Here is a 19,080-nt window from a genome sequence, read left to right on the forward strand (position 1 = left end):
TGAACTGAAATAGTCATCCTGAAGACCTTTTGGTGCTATTGATAATCTTGCCCTTCCTAAGACCTAAGCCCCTCTAGTTCCTGAGCTATACGCCGCGAAAATTGGGAAAGGTATATTGGAGACAGTATTTCAAAGGTCCCTTGGTATTCATAACATCATAATAACGTCATTTAAATCTTGCCATTTCATAAGCCGTGCAGTGATCAAGGCCAACAAATAGAAATGTCGAGGCGTGTTTTTCTGTACTAGAATATCGCCAGAAGTTGAGAACGTGTGTTTACTTTGTTGTAATATAAATCGCGATGACCTGAGACGCTAAAACGGATCGGGTTGGCAGGGAGGCGTCCACATGCTCCAGATCAAACTTCATGCTTCAGTAATGCTGATATAATGTAATGTCACATTGAGTGTGCAACACAAGACAAGACTGATATAAGATGACCTGACCTGTTGGGTCACGGATGCCCAATCACGAGGTCGTGGTGACCTGACTTGAACCCTGTGAACTCCATACGGTTTATTTTAGCCTTTTGCCATGAAGCACTCCCACTCGTGACATGTCAAATGCTGTCAGGTAAACCTACAAGTTGTGTGCCGTTTACAGCTCCGCTGTCCCAATTCTGACGCTAGTTTCGTGACCTGAGCAGTCACCTTCGAACGCAACTATTTGGAGGCAGTGGAATTTGACTGGCCAATTATTCCATTCATCAACCTTCTTGTGGTGAAATTGACATTACCATGATGCAGAAATTTTATTTCCACCTCTTTCTTTCCCACCTTTTTCCACCTGATTCCCACCCTGTCACATGCTTAAGCGCCGCACGAGCAAATACTGATGTTCCATCAAACCTAGATAAGGATATTGAGAGTGATAAGAGCGGCCAAGTATAGTAATTATGATGATGATCATCATCAGTAGCAGGAGCAGCAGCATCATGATTACCGTGGCCTTGTCGCCAACGATGTGCCGCCCTCCACAGCACCGGCGCTTCGTGAGCGAGGCGAAGGAGCGCGAGCCGGACGTGGTGCTGGTCGGCCGACTCCATCATCTACCACCTGCAGCACTCAAACACGTGGCAGCGCCGCTTCGCGCCGCTGCACGCGCTTAACTTCGGCATAGGCGGCGACCAGACGCAGCACGTGCTCTGGCGCCTCACGCACGGCGAGATGGACAACTTCTGCCCCAAGGTACAGCTAGCGGCGAGGCGGGCACGCTCCTGCGCGCTGGAGAGCGGATGGCGCGTTCTAGCGCGATGTTATGATGCGTGATGAGTGTCTTCTGCAGCAGGGAATTAAAAACAGGTGTCAGACCTGGTTAGAGGGCTTGGACAACTTTTTAAGTGGCAACGTGGTTAGGTTAAAATCCGAGTTTATTTTAGCTTGAGAATATCCTAGTAGACTTCGAAAACGAGCGCCTCGCAGGTTTCAAAGTTTGGAGAAGCACCCGACAATCAGCTCTGACCTGATGATGCTTAGAAGCAACGCTTGTTTTTATCATCGACTGCCCACAACATGGGTCGTCGCTAAGGATGTGTTCCTTTTGTGTTTGGTTTGTTGCATTGCTTGTCTTTGTTAGACTGTTCAGATGCAAATATAGTTATATGCTGTGGACCTGCAGTCATACGAGCCTGAAGTGCGCTTCCTTGAGGCATCGGAGCACGTCAGTGAGTGGACCTCCGGCCTGTGTCCACTTATATCACGTCACTCTCCGAACTTCGTTAAACGGGCGCCGTATTCGATGCTGCAGGTGGTTGTATTGCTGGTGGGCACCAACAACTTCAACTTCTCGCCGGAGCAGATCGCCGACGGCGTCATGGCCAACGTGAACGTCATCCGGAAGCTGCAGCCGCAGGCCTTCGTCATCGTCATGGTAATGCAGCTGCGTTTTCTTTTCTTTGCCGTTGCCCATGAACAGGTAGCCAGGGAGCGCCCCTCGCTCTATCTCAGCTACACAACGAGCCGTACGTTAACACCAGAAAACATAAAATCAAGTCGTAGCACTCCTAGCTAAAAACTAAAAGCAAAATTCAGAAGCACGCAAAGAGGTGGTTTAGATCCGGTACGATTTGTACCAGACAAGGACAAATCATACAGGTGGAGGGTTAAAGAAGATATAGCCAACTTCAGCCAATGACAACCCGCTAGGACCATCCAAATTAGCTACTAGCACTCATTGTCAGTAAAGCCTATCAGTCACACAAGTCAGAGACAACTACCTGGCCATTTTCATGCGGGGTATTGAGCTGGATCTCCAGGGAGCCCACCCAGCTAAACGGAGCTTGTTGCCGAAATAACTCCCGAACCCCGCACCGTGAGTTCAGGTACCCAGTGTACGCACATGGATGTCAGAGCATGCTCATGGGATGTGGAAGAGGGTAAACATGGCGGGGGGGGGGGGGGTTATTTACACGTCAGCAGGGCAAAAAATCAATCGTTTCAATAGCTTTAGGTGTGTTGGTTGCATTAACATTTGTCGACAAAATGTTCCGCCTCTGCCACCATTTCGTCGCCTGCTACCTCTTGGTATGTTACTAGGTAGCATGTGACATTTGCTAGCCTGGTTGAGAATAACTCACTCCGCGTTTTGAGCCGTTTATTTCCTCGGTGATGTGTGTGTGTGTGTGTGTGTGTGTGTGTGTGTGTGTGTGTGTGTGTGTGTGGTGTGTGTGTGTGTGTGTGTGTGTGTGTGTGTGTGTGTGTGTGTGTGGTGTGGTGTGTGTGTGTGTGTGTGTGTGTTGTGTGTGTGTGTGGTGGGTGTGGTGTGTGTGTGTGTGTGGTGTGTGTGTGTGTGTGTGTGGTGTGTGTGTGTGTGTGTGTGTGTGTGTGGTGCGTGCGTGCGTGCGTGCGTGCGTGCGTGCGTGCGTGCGTGCGTGAGTGCGTGCGTGCGTGCGTGCGTGCGTGCGTGCGTGCGTGCGTGCGTGCGTGCGTGCGTGAGTGCGTGCGTGCGTGCGTGCGTGCGTGCGTTGCGTGCGTGCGTGCGTGCGTGCGTGCGTGCGTGCGTGCGTGCGTGCGTGCGTGCGTGCGTGCGTGCGTGCGTGCGTGCGTGCGTGCGTGCGTGCGTGCGTGCGTGCGTGCGTGCGTGCGTGGTGCGTGCGTGCGTGCGTGCGTGCGTGCGTGCGCGTGCGTGCGTGCGTGCGTGCGTGCGTGCGTGCGTGCGTGCGTGCGTGCGTGCGTGCGTGCGTGCGTGTGTGTGTGTGGGGGGCGTGCGTGCGTGCGTGCGTGCGTGCGTGCGCGTGCGTGTGTTGTTCTGCAGACCGGCGTGTAATCGCCGACCTCCGCCACAGGGCCTGCTACCTCGCGGCGAGAAGCCGAACCACCTGCGGGAGCGGAACGCCCAGACTAACGAGCTGCTGGCCGGGCGGCTGGCGTCGCTGGAGCGGACGCAGCTGCTGGCCGACTACAGCGAGCTGGTTTCGGCCGACGGGCAGATCGACCACCAGGACATGGCCGACTATCTGCATCTGACGCCGGAGGTCAGTTCGCAGCCGGTCCCTGATGTGGGACGTCGGTGCACCGCTTGTGTCCCGTGTCGGGGGTAAGTACACCTGTAGCTCACTGTGAGGGTCAGCACATTTAGACAAGTGTCGCGGGTCAGTACGCGGCCTGCGCCCATGCCAGAGGTCAGATGTGGTACGACCGTAGGCCTCCCTGCGGGGGTCAGCGCACTGCATCGAACTTTGTCCCTGCAGCTGACCTGGGAGGTCAGTACAATGTATCTCACATGGGAGGGGAGCGCACCATGTGCGCCGTCCCAGCCCCAATGACCGCAGTAACGGTTTACACCACGGGAGCGCCATTGTATAAAAGACAGAGATCTGCGGGTGTGTCGGCGGGTCTGGCAGCCGCGGGTCTGCCCGGCCCGTCTCCCCGCAGTTGGTCCTCGGCACCAGTCTGGCGCGCCAGAGACCACCTGAAAGGGAGGAGGGCAGGAGGAACTCGTAGCGTTGGATGACACAATGGCTTGCTGCGAGAGTGACGGACACCATCTGATGCATTGGCGAGCTGCGATGTGTGGTAAAGGGCCACAGCAGAGCGCTGCAGTTAACAGCTCTCTACTCTGCTTGACACATCAGTTGCACCCTTCTCACGGTCCAGTCAAGCAGGTGTATGGCTCTGTCGTTGTTTCTGCAAGTGATCCACCTGTCTGACTGCTGCTCTTGTTTGTCACAGGGCTACTCGAAGGTGTTCGAGCCCGTGTACGACCTGATTCTGCAAATTCTGAACGAGAAGGAATGCCTAGACGGCGCCACTGGCGAATAGGCCGCGCGACCGGCGCGTAGATGGCGCCACCGCTGCCCCGTGGCGCGGCTCCCGACCCACCGCCGGCCAGTGGGCGGTTATGTCAGTATTACGTTCTGCTTCTGTGTGACCAGTACGCTCCTATCGACGCCGTTGGCTTCCGCTGCCCCGCTCCTCTGAGTGCAGCGGTAGCGAGGGGGCCATGAGCTACTCAGGAGTCGCTTGGTTCGGTTGTCGGCACGTTTGGTTATGTACTGTGCGGGGTGGTGGCCAGGTTCATGCCACGGCCGCTCTTGTGTTTGGGGCTGCGGAGACGTCCGTTGGGCTCTGCAGGGCTGGTGGGAGGAGGAGGGGGCACCGCGCGAAACCCATCGATTACCTGAGGGGCGAACGCCTTGGAGGACCGTTGGTCACATTCCTCTCGGTTGTTTTTGGCTAGACTTGTTTTGTGGGTGTGTGGTCGGGAAGGTGAACCATATGCACGCCGCTGGTTCCTGGAGTACTTTGTTTTGTTCGCTAGCTGTAAGTGTCATTGCAAACGACTTAGCCTAGTTTGTATTGCGTACGTCTAGAGGGTCACCAATCACCAAGGAGAGACGCCACTTTTCTGGTTGCGTGGTGGGGATGGTTGCTTCCACTTGTCACCAGAAGCGGTGCTGCAATGCTGGAACTGACAATACAAACGCACTGGGTTGGGCCGGTATGCAATTTGCATGGAGCATGGTACACCGTGTGATCCACATCTGTGATTTTTCGTGTGGAGGTGTGGAAACGATTGCCTTTCAGTGGATGTTTCACAAAAGCCTTGCGAACGCTGCCCTTTCGTACTCTACCCTTGGCTGACCCCTTTTCACCGTGTTAGGCTTGCTAACGCTGTCCTATTTTCGGAAGCAGCTCTTGGCTTGCTGGCCATGGAGGCCTCAGCGCCGTGGTCACAGTCTGGGGGAGTCAGCTGAGTTTGGAGGATGGTGTGTGCTTCCGGTGTCATTGATTTTGTTCGCTGTATGTGTCGCGAGAACTCAGAATAAAGGGCATGCTGTTTCCTTGGTGTAAATTTGTGACTGTCGGAGAGCGCGCGTGGGACTGACCTGTCGGCCATCACTACGGTTCTTACTCCTGTTAATGCTGCCAAAAAATATAGTGTAGTTTGCTGCGCCGCGTAAGCGACACTTATGGCGCGATGCCTTTCCTAGGGTACACGGGTGGTCACAATCGCTTGCCCAGCTCGGTGTTTTCCGTGCAAAGGCTGACTTCTTTGTGGTCAGTGTTTGCGATGTTGTTTATTCCACACACGATTTACGGAAGAGGACTTGCTTATTGCGAGGGAGAAACTGCATTTCAAGCAAGACACGTGCTCTTCATTTCACACAAACGCTGCCAGGCAGAACCCTGTAACGACCAGGCTCCATGCTCCATGCAATAGCTCTGGGAGACCGCAGTCGGCGTTCAGCACTTAACGAGCAGCATGGGCTTGAGCTGAGCACGAGTCATCCCATGATGCGTGTGATACGCCCCGGGATAAGCCTGCGATGTCACCCCAGACGCGACCTTTAACACGAAAGCCACGCGCGTCGTATTGCAAGTATCGCGCGCGCAGCACGTGCGCTGAGTTACGTCCCGGGTCTCGCCGTTCTGGGACGGCCGGCGCCGGGAGCTGGCGCTAATGGGATGAAGGCCGGCTCTGAAGATCCTTAACGGTACCTGTGCCTTCCGGCAGCTACACAGTCGCTCAGAGACTGAGCGACCGGACGTGAGGGATGACACAGAGCAGAAACTTCACTGCGGCTGAGCAATCGGACGACAGTTTCAGAGACCGTACGGGTGGCAAATAAAGCGTAAATAGTCACAGCAACAGAGCAACAGTTCAGCACAGTCAGACTGAGTCCCAGAATCCTGGTCCGAACCCTATGTCATCAAAGAGTTCTGCTGCATCCGGCCTCCAGTATCGGGCTCCAGCCGTACGTCACCAGCAGTCATGGATCTGAACACAGCAGTGTCTGCCAGTATTGAACAGCTCAGTACACATAGGCGCCCGTCGACCGCGTAAAGCAGGTATAGTGTTATAAAGCGGACAATGTATCATATAAAGCAGGTACAATGGTGAGCAAATTGTACAATGCTGGAAAGAGGCGTGGCTCATGCAGCACGGCAGCGGCGGGCCCGGGCGACGCACCCATCAGCCGCGGACGTGCGCTGCGGTGTGGCCGGCGCGGCATTCACCTACGCCCTTTTTTTTAGCAACGAATGTAACTTAGCATTACGTACACGCACTGAAGTGGGTTGCTTGTCAGCATGGATGAAGTGGAATACCGGTGTACTGACATTGCAGAATTAACAACGTAGCAATTTAGCTGTGAAAGTAACGGAACTGGTAAGTACTTATCGCCTAGCCCCACTGTGGTAGGTTTCTTCGTAGATTGCAGTGATATGCCTCAAGCATTCTCCACACGGCGTGATGAATAGCGTATGACGCTTGATTACTATTTGAGACGAGGTAAGCGTGCTGCACCCGTCATGACATAGGTACATACGTGTGGTCGGACGTCGGTCGATCTAGCCACCTTGCGGCGAGGATGGAAAGTTGCAAGAGGCTACGCTCCTGGATCATCCCTGTTCAAAGTTCATGGCATATCAGCAACGCGACATGAGTGGGTTCTGCAACGATAAGATGGTTATGCTTGCACTGCGCTCGCGTTGAGTTTGCTCTGCACCATTTCGTCCGCGCGCCATTTTGCACACCACCACATCGCAACGAACAAGGAAAACTTAGGAAAACTGGTCGATATCAACCCAAATGTCCATCAAGCCCTACAGACCTGAAAGATGGCTATAGATGATAGACCTTATCAGACCCTATAGATCTGATACATGACTATAGATGACAGACCCTATCGGACAATATAGACCTGATGCATGACTATAGACCTTATCAGACCCTATAGATCTGATACATAACAATAGAAGACATACCCCATCAGACCCTCTAGACGTGCTTTACAGCGCAATCGTGCACAATGGAGGCAGCCGGGGCCATCAGCAGCCGCACGTGCCGGCCGACGATGGATGTGCCTCAGCCGTGCCTCATGGGTACCCCTCCCCCTTCAGAGGCCCGCCGGGGGTTATGCTCAGGCATGTTGCCGGAGGTCCACTGCGCACCAGCATCGTACGCCTCCGTACGGGTGAACTATACGGATGGTACGAATCACTTATCAGCGTTGAGTCTGTCTTCAATCTACTGTTTGCTTGACGGGGGCAAGCAGACTTAGGAGACAGGTTCACCTCCAATGATGGCATACGCAGAGTGTCAGTCGTGAAGGACACGAGTGTGTCACCAGGGGTCACGGGTGCCCACGAGGGGTCACATGAGATGTAGCTCGTCCGGGCGGCGCGGCGCCGAGTCTCGGTCAGCCGGTCGACTGCTGGGCGAAAGTGGATGCGCACGGAAGGGACTAAACGGCCGACCAAAGCTGTTGACAGCCCCATGCTCCGAGCGTATGCCACCGATTGACATGAAATCCTCTTTATTCGATGCCGCTTAGTCGATAACCTGTCCTTTCCAGAACGTGATGACTGGGTTGGGTCAAAGTTCAACAACAATACAAAAAAACAACGAAAAAATAGGTCTGCAGACAGACCATGCTGGGAGCATATGGCACCGATCGGCATGCAGCCTTCACCAGTCGATCCGCCATAGGCGAGAACCCATTTTATAATTTCGACTTGGCTGAAAATGGAATGCGGATCAAAGTTTAGCGTGAGTCCCACTTTCAAAAGAATCTTTCAGCCCAAGCTTGGCCGGCTCTCCTGGTCGGGTCTCGGCCCGAGTTCAATGTTTTTGTTATAGTTGTCGAATCCTATTACGATTCACCCCTAAATTAAATCGATTTACTCGAGCCCGGCCCCCCAAACAGCACAAACCCGGTATCGAGTCCGAGTTCGACCAGATTCGGACACACTCCGAGTGGTCTAGCCCTCCGGCAGTAGGAACACAGTCCGCGGCAGCGGTGGCTCACATCGGCGGGCGCCGCTCCCCTATCACCAGAGCTCCGCATCACTGGAGCCCTCAGCGGCGAGCGCCTTCCTCTATCACCAGAGCTCTGCAGCGACGAGTGCCGCTCCTCATCACTGGAGCCCACAGCGGCGAGCGCCTTCCACAATCACAAGAGCTCTGCAGCGACGGGCGCCGCTCCGCATCACTGGAGCCCTCAGCGGCGAGCGCCTTCCCCTATCACCGGGGCTCCGTAGTGGTGAGCAGCGCTCCCTATCACTGGAGCCCTCAGCGGCGAGCGCCTTCCCCTTTCACCAGAGCTCTGCAGCGACGGGCGCCGCTCCGCATCACTGGAGCCCTCAGCGGCGAGCGCCTTCCCCTATCACCAGAGCTCTGCAGCGACGGGCGCCGCTCCGCATCACTGGAGCCCTCAGCGGCGAGCGCCTTCCACTATCACCAGAGCTCTGCAGCGACGGGCGCCGCTCCGCATCACTGAAGCCCTCAGCGGCGAACGCCTTCTCCTATTACAAGAGCTCCGCAGCGACGGGCGCCGCTCCGCATCACCGGATCCCTCAGCGGCGAACGCCTTCCCCTACCACCGGGGCTCAGTAGTGGGAACAGCGCTCCCTATCACTGGAGCCCTCAGCGGCGAGCGCCTTCCACTATCACCGGGGCTCCGCAGCGACGAGCGCCGCTCCCTATCACTGGGGCCCCACAGCGGCGGGCGGCGCTCCCCATCACTGGAGCCCACAGCGGCGGACGCCGCTCCCCTTCACTTAGGCTCTACAGCGGCGGGCGGCGCTCCCCATCACCGGGGCCCCACAGCAGCGGGCGGCGCTCCCTTTCACCGGGGCCCCACAGAGGCGGGCGGCGCTCCCTATCACTGGGGCTCCGCAGTGGGGAGCCCCGTGCTGACATTCCGTCACCTGCGCTGCAGCGGGACCGCGCGTCATCGGTGGTCCGCTGTTTGCGCGCGCTATCAGCTGGCCGGCCGGACGCGCGATACGAGGCGCCGGGCCTCCGACATCGCGATACCGATTACCAGGCCGCTGACTCAGCGGCGTCGGCAGTGCGCCTCGGGCAGCGTTGCCGTCGCCGCCGTCGGAGACACGGGCCGCTCGTCGGCGATCGCTGAAGAGTAGCGGGACGACGCGTGAGAACGCACCGGCCGGGGAATCGGCCATCGCAGCGGGCGGAGACCTGCAGAGGTGAAGGACAGCGCGTGAGGTGAGCGTAAGCGAGGTGCAGTTGGCGGCGCTCCCGAGGAGAGTGTGAGGAGTTCAGGGGGCGTCTGTCTGTGTCCTCTGTGCTGTTACAGCATTCTGTCCGTCAGGTGTTACGTCCAGTGCATCCCGGGAGGTGCAGCTGGGTTCGTATGTATGGTGTGCAAACAGGTCATGCGGGATGCCGTGAATGTTATAAATGACGTCACGGTGAAGTCCAGGGGAAGACAAAAGGCCGAAGTGGTCTATGTGGGAAAGGGGGCCGTCGGGCGGGCAGTGTGCCTCTTCCACTTATAAATCTTGTCATTCGTCTTTTGGCATCGCATTGCTGGGGATCACGCGCATAGGAGAACAGTTTCTGTTTCCCCAACCCGTCCACCCGAAACCGCGCCTTCGTTTCGTTTTGTATGTAAGCCCGCGGTCATGACCATGCCCCCATGTCCCTTCAAAGCCTCATCGTTAGCAGAATCGCACGTACCGGACTTGTCTTGTTCTTTTCCATGGGACTGTCTGACGAGTGACATTGGGCACCGGTGGCGCAGTGGTTAACGCGCCCGCGTTGGCTACTGCGTGTGGAAACTGGAGGTAAGGGGCTTCATCCCCCGCGGTGCCCGCCCCTCCTGCCAGGGTGAGAAGCAAGCGACGCCATATAACCTCAGCAGCTGTGCGCGTCGTAGTCACAATGTTAACAACAGCATGTGATGATCCCCTGTAGCACGTAAGTTACTGTAGCATGTGAGCTCCAATATCCAGGTCGAAGTGGTCATATTAACGTCTCCAGTTATCTCAAAAAGTAAGCGTGAAACGGCAATGCAGAGGACAACACTGAAGCCCTTGAACACTATCAGACAGTCACTAATAGACATCGACACATCTGACCCGTGATATGTCATGTTAGGTCAAAGGAGTAAAGTAGTTTTTGCATTGGCCCGTGCGGCTGTGTCAAGAACTAAACAAGCCACAACAATGCGGACGAAAAGCTTAGAAAGGTCCTCTGAAGTTTTAAGATAAGCGTCATTAAGATTTGTCGTATGATCTTCAAACGGTCAAATCTGGTAACAAAATTCGAAGCGCTCTGGGATGACCTCATCTTGCAAAACCACCGCAATTATTTGTATGTACTGTAGAGAGATACAAGAATCAAGCAGGGTCTGTAAAACCTATTTGGAGCACATTTCCTGCGATAATAAGCGTTATCTGTCGCTTGTAAGCAAAACGACACAGACAGGACGTCGAGTGAGAGGTCAAAGATCACGCACCCTGTGGATCGGAAACTGAGACCTTCTCAAAACGTGTAAAGGTGCTTTAACTCAGGTATTAAAAAATCCGGCATTGTGCTCGAAACCGCTCAGAACGTTATTTCGGAAAATCTCAGAGGGTTTGCCGCGCGGCGCCCGTAAGGCACTCATCCGTAAGGGTTAGGTGCAACGTTCTGTTGATTGTTCGTGAGGGAAGCTTTGGTCGACAAGCACCGCTTGTGACAGGCTTATGAACACGAAGCGACGTTTGTTTTCATTTATGTTACAGACATTGCGCCCCGCCATGAAGACCTGCATCGCCCTGAGCGTCACCTGCCTGGCGCTGGTGCTGCCATCTACTGAAGCCGGCTTCTTCTTCGGCTCGACCGTGTGCTCACAGTGCAAGTGCACCGAAGCCGACCCGTACATCATCGACTGCACGGACCTGGACCTGGGGGAAACGTTCGGCACCAGCGACACCTGGCCTGCCAACAAGAGCGGAATTCAGCTGCAGTACGACCAGAACTCGCTGACCCAGGTGGTGGCGCTGCCGGCGCTCGATGTCGTGGACCTCTCGTTCCAGCACAATGACGTCACTAAAATCGCCGATGACGCGTTCCAAGCGCTGTCCCGTCTGCGCCGGCTGGACCTGAGTCATAACAAGTTGAGCCGTGACTCGCTGCAGGAGCACACGTTCCGCGGCCAGTACAGCGCCAACAGCTACCAGCCGTCGTCTCTGGAAGTCCTCGTTCTCAGCTACAATGGCGTGAGGAACCGGCGTGGTCCCGGGATGGCGTGTGGAGTCGGCGGGGTCTCGGGACCGCGATTGTGAGAACTCTTGCAGGGTCTGGAGACCCCGCAAGAGTTGTCATGGCTTGAGTAGCTGTAGGATTGGTGGATCTAAGCAAAGACCGTCCCGCAGGCAAATAATGCGACTTCCCGTTGTGTTCAACGAGCAAACAGTGCCTCTCTGACGAAAACCACTGGGCGCTTACATGTCCATGTTCAAAGTGTGTGTGCTCAAGATGATGATGTTTGAGTAAAAACTCACACTGTCAATAACTGCGTCCCATGTCCTATTTATCGGTTCATATGCATGCAAATAGGCTTGCACTGGCTTCTTATAAAGTGCTTATCAATATTCCACTTAACCAACGGAACACATTACTGCATATTTATAATCGATCAATGGGAAAGAAAATGCAAAGGTTAAAAGACAAGACTGCGTCTTGAATCTCTATTCAACATGCTACGCTATTGTTCTGTGGACATCCTCACATCCCCGCATCCGCACACTGCGGCCGCGTCACAACCGCGCCACCACTGCCGCAGATCCACTCGATCTACGAGGACGCTTTCTCACACCTGTCGAAGCTGCGAGAGCTCGACCTGTCGTACAACCCGCTCTCCGTTCTCGACCACCACACGGTGCTGGCGGTGACGGAGCTGGCACGGCTGCGCGTGCTGCGACTGGCCGGTACGGGGCTGCGCCAGCTGCCCACCGGCTTCCTGCACGCCCTCATCACGCTCCGTGAGCTGGACCTGGGCGATAACCAGCTGGCTGTGGTGCCGCCGGACCTGTACAACAGGTGGGCTGGAGGAGATGGCTCGGTGTGTGCGATGATGATGCTGGTGGGATATCAGTGGGAGGTATGTGAGATAGGCGTACCTGTGGATCTGCATCTCTTGTGCAAAGCTGATGTACACTTCCCATGAATATCATATGTTGTGTCACAACAGCTGTGATGCTGGGGTTACTCGCTTTTAACAACACTTCGGTCAGGGTGGACGGGGGAAACGGATACGACAACTCGTGTGTTTGAGATCACATGAACGTTTCGTCGATGGGCCTCCGCGTCATCCACAACAGTTAACAAGAAAAGCTGAATCATGTAGCCAAGGAATTCAATCGCCGTCGCGTAGTGTTAGAAGAGCGTTCTCAAAGAATGCCAAACCCTGCTCTCCCACACTTTCAAGTAATTCAATCGCCGTCGTGTAGTGTTAGAAGAGCGTTCTCAAAGAATGCCAAGCCCTGCTCTCCCACACTTTCAAGTCTGTCGCCCCTTCCAGTCACGCCATCACATCTCTGCGACTGAACGGCAATCCGATCAAGGCGGTCGACGAGAACTCCTTCAACGGCATGACCAAGCTGGAGATACTGAACCTCTCCTCCATGCCGAAACTAGGTGACCAAAGATACTGCAACATATTGCGTACATGCGAACGCTTCACCCAAGTCGACGAATCAAGAAAAGTCATGTCCAGACCACCATGCCATGCATACACAGATGTTTTGCCATTGACACAACTCGTTTCGGGCGCTGCCATAAGCGTTCGATGGCCATGCAGACCGTCTGCGCAGACTCCCAAACATGAGACCGTCCGCGGTCCTGTCACTCGCCGCTGACAGCTGGCCCGCCTCCTCCGCAGAGTACATCGGAGCGGGGTCCTTCTCCACGCTGGTGGGGCTGCGTGTGCTGCGCTGCCGCGATAACCCCCGCCTCTGGAGCCTCAGCCCGCAGGTGTTCCGCGGCATGGACACGTCTCGCGGCATCTTCCCCCTGAAGGAGGTGAGACCAAGCCGTCGGAGGGGGCCATCCCGGCGGAGCTGAGCGGCAAAGGACGAGCGGCAGCAGATGTTGAAGAAATAATGATGCTGTAGTGAAGCAAAACGTTTGCAGCCTACAGCCGCGGCAATGCTCTGCCCACTCCGCGCTGTGGCGTGTGTGCACATCAAATCAGCGCTTTTGATCTTGCTCTCTCTGTGCATTCCGACGCGGAATTCTGGGTTACAATCACAGAAGCCGTAACGGACGCAGCGCATGGGTATGTCTCAAGGTCAATCGGATGGTTCGTAGATGACTGAAGTGGCGATTTTTGATGTCATCATGAAGCACCAGCATTAACACGCGCTCGGGTGGGGTCAAATTGACCCTCGCAGGTTTTCCAGAATGGTTTCCAAACAGCGCGGTGTAGCCGCGGCCAATTTTGCATAGCTGTAAAAAATTGAATAGCGGATAGTCTGACATAAAACAAATGTAGATGCACCTTGCACGGTCACTGACCTATGCCAAGTCAAAGTCAGGCCATGGTTTCAGCGAAGGCGATTTCTAGGGAATCGTTCAACCTGATGCAACAACGAAGTGTTAGACGAAAGCATACATCTTTGAGATGCTTTCTTGGGCAACGCAACAATTGAATGAACAAATTACATTGACCTATGGTCAGGTATAAAGGTCAGACCAAGGTCAAAACCAACCTGTTTTTTACTACAGCACTTGCTGAATGGGATAGTTATGACGCTGATTTCGAATTTATTGGTACTAGGAACCGCAATATACACCTTCCATAGACTTCTTAAATGTCAGAACAGGCACTGACCTAGAATGACCCAAGTCAACATTTTAGTTTTAGGCGCATACCGCACAGTGTAATCTTTGTCGCTTAACCAAATGCAAAACTCAAAGCGGTCTTGTATGATTTGGGTCACCATGACATTTAAAAGGTCAAAAAGACCACTGACCATAGATGATCATGGGGCTTTTTGCTAGGGAAAGTTGTCTAGGTTCTAGGGACCCTTTGGAGGCCAACATGGGATTGAACATTTTTGAAGCTATTTGATCCGAAGGTCCTGACCTGGGAACCTCAAACTTTGACTTAAGTGAGTTCACAGACAGGTCAACACACCCTGTGAATTTAGTGTCCTTGCTTTCTTAGTTCCTGAGATCTCGGGGGGGGGGGGAATTGACTCCCCCCCCCCTCCTCCACCCAAGCGAAGGATATCCAACCGGCCCCCTGGCCGCGTGTTAAGCAAGCAAGTATAACACGAGACTTAGTAAAACCTGATACCCTTCTATGTACAGGACCGATGCGTCAAATTCACCGACAAACGGCTATGAAGCATCAGTTAACACTGACTGGTTTCCGTCCGCACCCTGGGACGCAAATGCACCACCCTCTAAAGGCCGCTGCCCTGTGAGTCTGCTTGCCACGCTCCTGGCGTGGGTACGTGCTCTTCTCCCGTCGCACCTTGGCTCCGCCCTGTCGAGCAGACCGACACGCGTCCGCCGCGCCGTCCCTATCACGGCCTCCCTCTCCACAGTTGCTCTTGAGCGGCAACAACCTGACCACGCTGGACGAGCGCACGGTGCCCTTCTGGGACCAGCTGGTGATGCTGCGGCTGGAGGACAACCCGTGGCACTGCGACTGCCTCATCAAGTGGATGACCACCAACCTCATGCAGCACTTGGAGACCGTCGACGAGCATGCGGCCAGCCGAGTCACGTGAGTGCTGCAGCAGACGACTGGCCTAGTCACGTGAGTGCTGCAGCAGGCCCCGCCAGCGCGTGAACACAGCGGAGAGGACCACCTGCTCCTCATGGACACCGCATCCTTCACACCCACGGTTAAGCAAAGCGCATGCAGGATGGTTTTCGGGCCGCACGGCTAGGCTGGCGGTCTGCAGACATGAGCATTTGGATATGTTATGTGCTTATATCATGTTTTAAACAGATGACATCTGCCTTGGCTCTTAATCACATTAACGTGGCGAGCAATGTTAAACGGAACCGGAGAGCGACAAGTCTGGCTGTGGTACTGCTAAGCTGGCGAGTGCATTGACCTCCGGAAATTTGAGCACAGAACCGCACTAACCCTCCACAGGTGCCAGCCATCCCTGGCTAGTACCAGATTCCACCCGACCTCCAGGTGTCAGTCACCCCTAGCCAGCGCAAGGTCCCACCTGACCCCCTGGTGCTAGTCCCCCCTGACCAGCACCAGGGCCCATCTGACCCACAGGTGCTAGCCACCCCTGACCAACCCCAGGTGCGACCTGACTCTCAGGTGCCATTCACCCTGGGCCAGCACAAGGTCCCACCTGACCTCCAAATGCCAGTCACTCCTGGCCAGCACCAGGCCCCACGTGACCCGACCACATCCCCCGTCAGGTGTCAGTCGCCGCCGGACCTGGCCGGAGAGGCGCTGGAGCGCCTGGCAGACACGCCGGACGTGTTCATCTGCCCGCCGGAGGCGCCGTTGCTGAACCGACGCGGCGGCTCGAACTCCACCTTGGCCGCGGCCCTCTCCGTCGGCGCGCTGGTCATTCTCATCGCCGCTGGCGTGGTCGGCTTCCTCTTCTGGCGGCGCGACAAGATCCGCCGCGCTTACAGGTGGGCGCGAGCGGCGCTGGTCGGCGGCCGCGCGGCTTTTCCGCCTGTGAGCTGCCTGCATGCTACGTGACGTGACGCGTGTGGCTGCGTGACGTGACGCGTGTGGCTCCGTGACGTGACGCGTCGCAGCGGTTGCGAGTGACGGGCGTCGCTGGGCCGAGAGGAGAGACAGCATGACGTTATGGCAGACTGAGCCACGGTCTGCGAGGGGGATACACGCGCCAATCAGAGCTCCATGGCGGCCTTGGCGGCAGGGGAAGCTCCTTTGGGCTAGCTGGAACAGCGTGTTGTTGCGCGGCCCTTCCCTGGAGACAACTGGGAGGTGAAGCTGATTCTGGGCATTGTGCTTAGTGTGCATTCAAACTTAAAAGGGTGTTAAAAGGGTGTAAATCTTCTGGCGTGCATGATACAAAAGTAGCGTATCTTTATCATGTTGACGCCACAAAACTACACAAGTTGACTGCACTGGCAGTGTTATGGATTCTGAACATCACAATGCAATGTAATACAGGAACCAAAACTTCACGTCACATTTGAATCCGTCTCGGGAAGATGCATGCCATTTCTCTCCACATGGCCAAGGCTACAAATACGTCCCCCCAGTCGTGACCAAGGCGCCACGCAACCGCATGCTTGCGGCGCCAACGTGTCCCCATGCTTACGCGTCCCCCACCAGCGCCGCACACGCGGCCCTGGTGTGACCAGCCCGGCCGCTCGCTGCGCCCTCACCACGCTCCCCGCCTGTCTGCTTCAGCAACAAGCTGTATATGACGTCACAGCTGGGGGCGGTGGTGGTGCTCATTGTCTGCGTCTTCTTCTTCTGGTTCATCGTGGGTGCGGACCGCACGGGCGTGATATCGCCCTCCGACCCCATCCTGCTGCGGCTGGTCGGCAGCTTCTTCCTCTTCCTGCTTATTTCCGCCGGCGCCGCCCTCTACGCCATCCGGCGTCAGACTGAGTCGGCCAAATACAGGTACCTGCTCGCGGCGACAGCGCTCTCGGCATGCTCGGTGTAATTTTACCGCATCGTTATCGTGAAAGAAATACGTCACGTCAGAGCTGCCATTGGGCCAATTGGTCATGTTCTGCGTGACCGGAGGGTCCAGATGCGCATAAGGAGGATGTTGCCGGATTTCTTTGTTCCTCTTGCTCGCATTCGCTTGCCAGAGGAACACCATTAATTGTAAGTTTCAAGTCTGCAAAGCCGACTTGACCCTGCGAGAGCACTTCTGCTCTCAAATTTCATAGTGCCCTGTATTTGTTTGCCCATGCACTCGTTCCAAAACCTCCCCGCTGTTATTTTTGCTTTCTGGTGGGTCCTAGGTTCACAACCATGACTTTTATTAGTACCCTGCCTGCTTTGTAAGGTAATTGGTGTTCCCTGCATCCTATCTCATGTCGTTTACATGCGCTCATCCGGTTCGAGATGCGCTCGCTCAAAACTTGTTTCCATGGCCTGGGCACTGCACGGTCTTCCCTTCCGTCGACTTGGGCCACCCTGTCAGCGGAGTCAACGACCCAGTGCTGTCTGCCTTATTTCACCATACTTTGTGCACGCATTTGTGCAGCGTCCTCTGCTTCGGTGACCTGTATTTGTCGGCCGTCTATTTGAACCATTTTCCCTACACATGTGGAAGATAAGGCGGCATTTTCTCCGCCATCGCAAATGCGGATCTTTACATCTCTGGACCATGAGGCATATTTTGACAAGAGCATGAGACTCCCAATACCTGCTTGCATGAAGTTCCTACGTCTCCAGCAGGCTGATGACTTTTCTCAGCTACGCAAACGTCTTCTCACTTTCTTTGGATTATGTGGGGCCGTCTCTAAGCACCGCCTAGCGCTGTTCATTTCCTCTACATAGTCTCGTACTCACATTCATTCAGGATCCCCAGCGACAGAAAGCATCCCTTTGCTTGAAAGCATCCCTTAGCGCGCGCAAATTCGCCACACTGTACGCGGACCTCCGCTTTGCTGTGGCGTTGGTCGCGCGTCTGCTTCCCCGCAATGAGTCAGGATCAGCTGCTCGCTCTGCCCATCAGCCTCGTCAGTACGTTCCGCCTGCTGCGTCCAAGTGCTCCACAAAATCCTGCACGATACCCTTTTTCGTTCCTATTTCTCATTCACTCACCTCTCGTTGCACAAGGCACCGCATCTTCCTTTCCACCGCTCTTGCCACCTCCACGCGTGCCGTTCGGTTCGACACCCTTTTTCGTTCCTATTTCTCATTCACTTCCCTCGCATTGCACAACACACCGCATCTTTCTTTCCACCGCTCCTGCCACCTCCACGCGTGCCGTTCGGTACTCTGCTACGCCTGCTGTAACGCCACGCTCTCCGCCTTCTCTCCGCCAGGGCGAGACAGCAAATCCGCTACCGGCGCGCCGTCATGGAGGAGGAGGTGGACGTCGACGACAGGCCCACCGTTGACGCGTAGGGGCGCCCGACAGCACGCGACTCGTCTTCACGGTCGGCGCCGCCTGGTGTCAAGACTGATCACTACGTGGTGTGACGTCCCCAATAGATGACGTGACGTCACCCAGCGGGCATGTGACGTCACTGGATGCACCGGTTGGTCTCGCAAGGCACAATCCAGTGGTTGAGCAGCTCAGATTCCCGTCAAAAACAGACACGACGTATGTTGTTGACTCCGAGCTAGCTCACGCGAGGCAGCCTGTGCAGTAGACTTGTCGACAAGACATCGACGAACGGGGTGTTTCAAGCGCCTGACTAAGCGTTTGAAAATATGTTATGATTGTTCTAGTCTGCCGGTCTGCTGAGCTGATGTCCAAACTTCAGCCAGGTCGACTTCATAATTAAACCACGCACACGCGTGCGTAATCAACACACGCAAACGGTGTCCGCTCGCCTGGGGCCTGTGCCAAATAGAACCATCACCAGATGCGTTTACGAGTTATTTGCAAGTGTTTCAGTTTACTGGTCCACAGGAGCGATGTACCAACTATACGTGGGTCGAGCTGATGATCGACAAATCACGCATGTGATGAGTTTTGCAGACGACCCGAGACAAATTAATCCACACCCGACACAGGGACGTAGTTTCGCGAAGCACGCTGACGGGGGTGAATTGTGAAAATGTGTCAACACCTCAAAAATACCCTAAAACGAAATTCTCACCAGATTTTGCACACTTCCTTTTCAAAGTTGGGAGAAGCCCTCTGAAATGAGTACGAAACTACAACCGCTGCCCTTTTCCGGTCCTG

The 19,080-nt window shown here is 55.3% G+C and overlaps 2 protein-coding genes across 3 annotated transcripts; both read left to right on the plus strand.

Moving 5' to 3' along the window:
- The first annotated feature begins 962 nt into the window (after positions 1-962).
- On the plus strand, positions 963-4,587 carry LOC119100824 (platelet-activating factor acetylhydrolase IB subunit beta-like). The gene is given in 5 exon segments (XM_037223979.1): positions 963-1,037; positions 1,039-1,188; positions 1,748-1,870; positions 3,285-3,473; positions 4,171-4,587. Coding segments are annotated over 5 exon segments (627 nt in total). The 3' UTR covers positions 4,261-4,587.
- A 4,715-nt stretch (positions 4,588-9,302) lies between these two features.
- Positions 9,303-19,050, plus strand: LOC119104651 (leucine-rich repeat neuronal protein 2). 2 transcript variants are annotated; one of them, XM_037228375.1, is made up of 9 exons: positions 9,303-9,454; positions 10,978-11,454; positions 12,021-12,277; positions 12,759-12,874; positions 13,119-13,258; positions 14,791-14,972; positions 15,635-15,856; positions 16,611-16,829; positions 18,212-19,050. In XM_037228375.1, the coding sequence occupies exons 2-9, from the start codon at positions 10,993-10,995 to the stop codon at positions 18,291-18,293; spliced, it is 1,680 nt and encodes a 559-aa protein (XP_037084270.1). In that variant the 5' UTR covers positions 9,303-9,454; positions 10,978-10,992; the 3' UTR covers positions 18,294-19,050. The 2 variants fall into 2 exon arrangements, with proteins under 2 accessions (XP_037084270.1, XP_037084277.1); XM_037228382.1 differs by lacking the exon at positions 16,611-16,829.
- Positions 19,051-19,080: the final 30 nt, after the last annotated feature.

Source organism: Pollicipes pollicipes, unplaced genomic scaffold, assembly GCF_011947565.3.
Source record: "Pollicipes pollicipes isolate AB1234 unplaced genomic scaffold, Ppol_2.1 Scaffold_2555;HRSCAF=2994_pilon_pilon_pilon, whole genome shotgun sequence".
In the NCBI taxonomy this organism is placed as follows: Eukaryota; Metazoa; Arthropoda; class Thecostraca; order Pollicipedomorpha; family Pollicipedidae; genus Pollicipes; species Pollicipes pollicipes.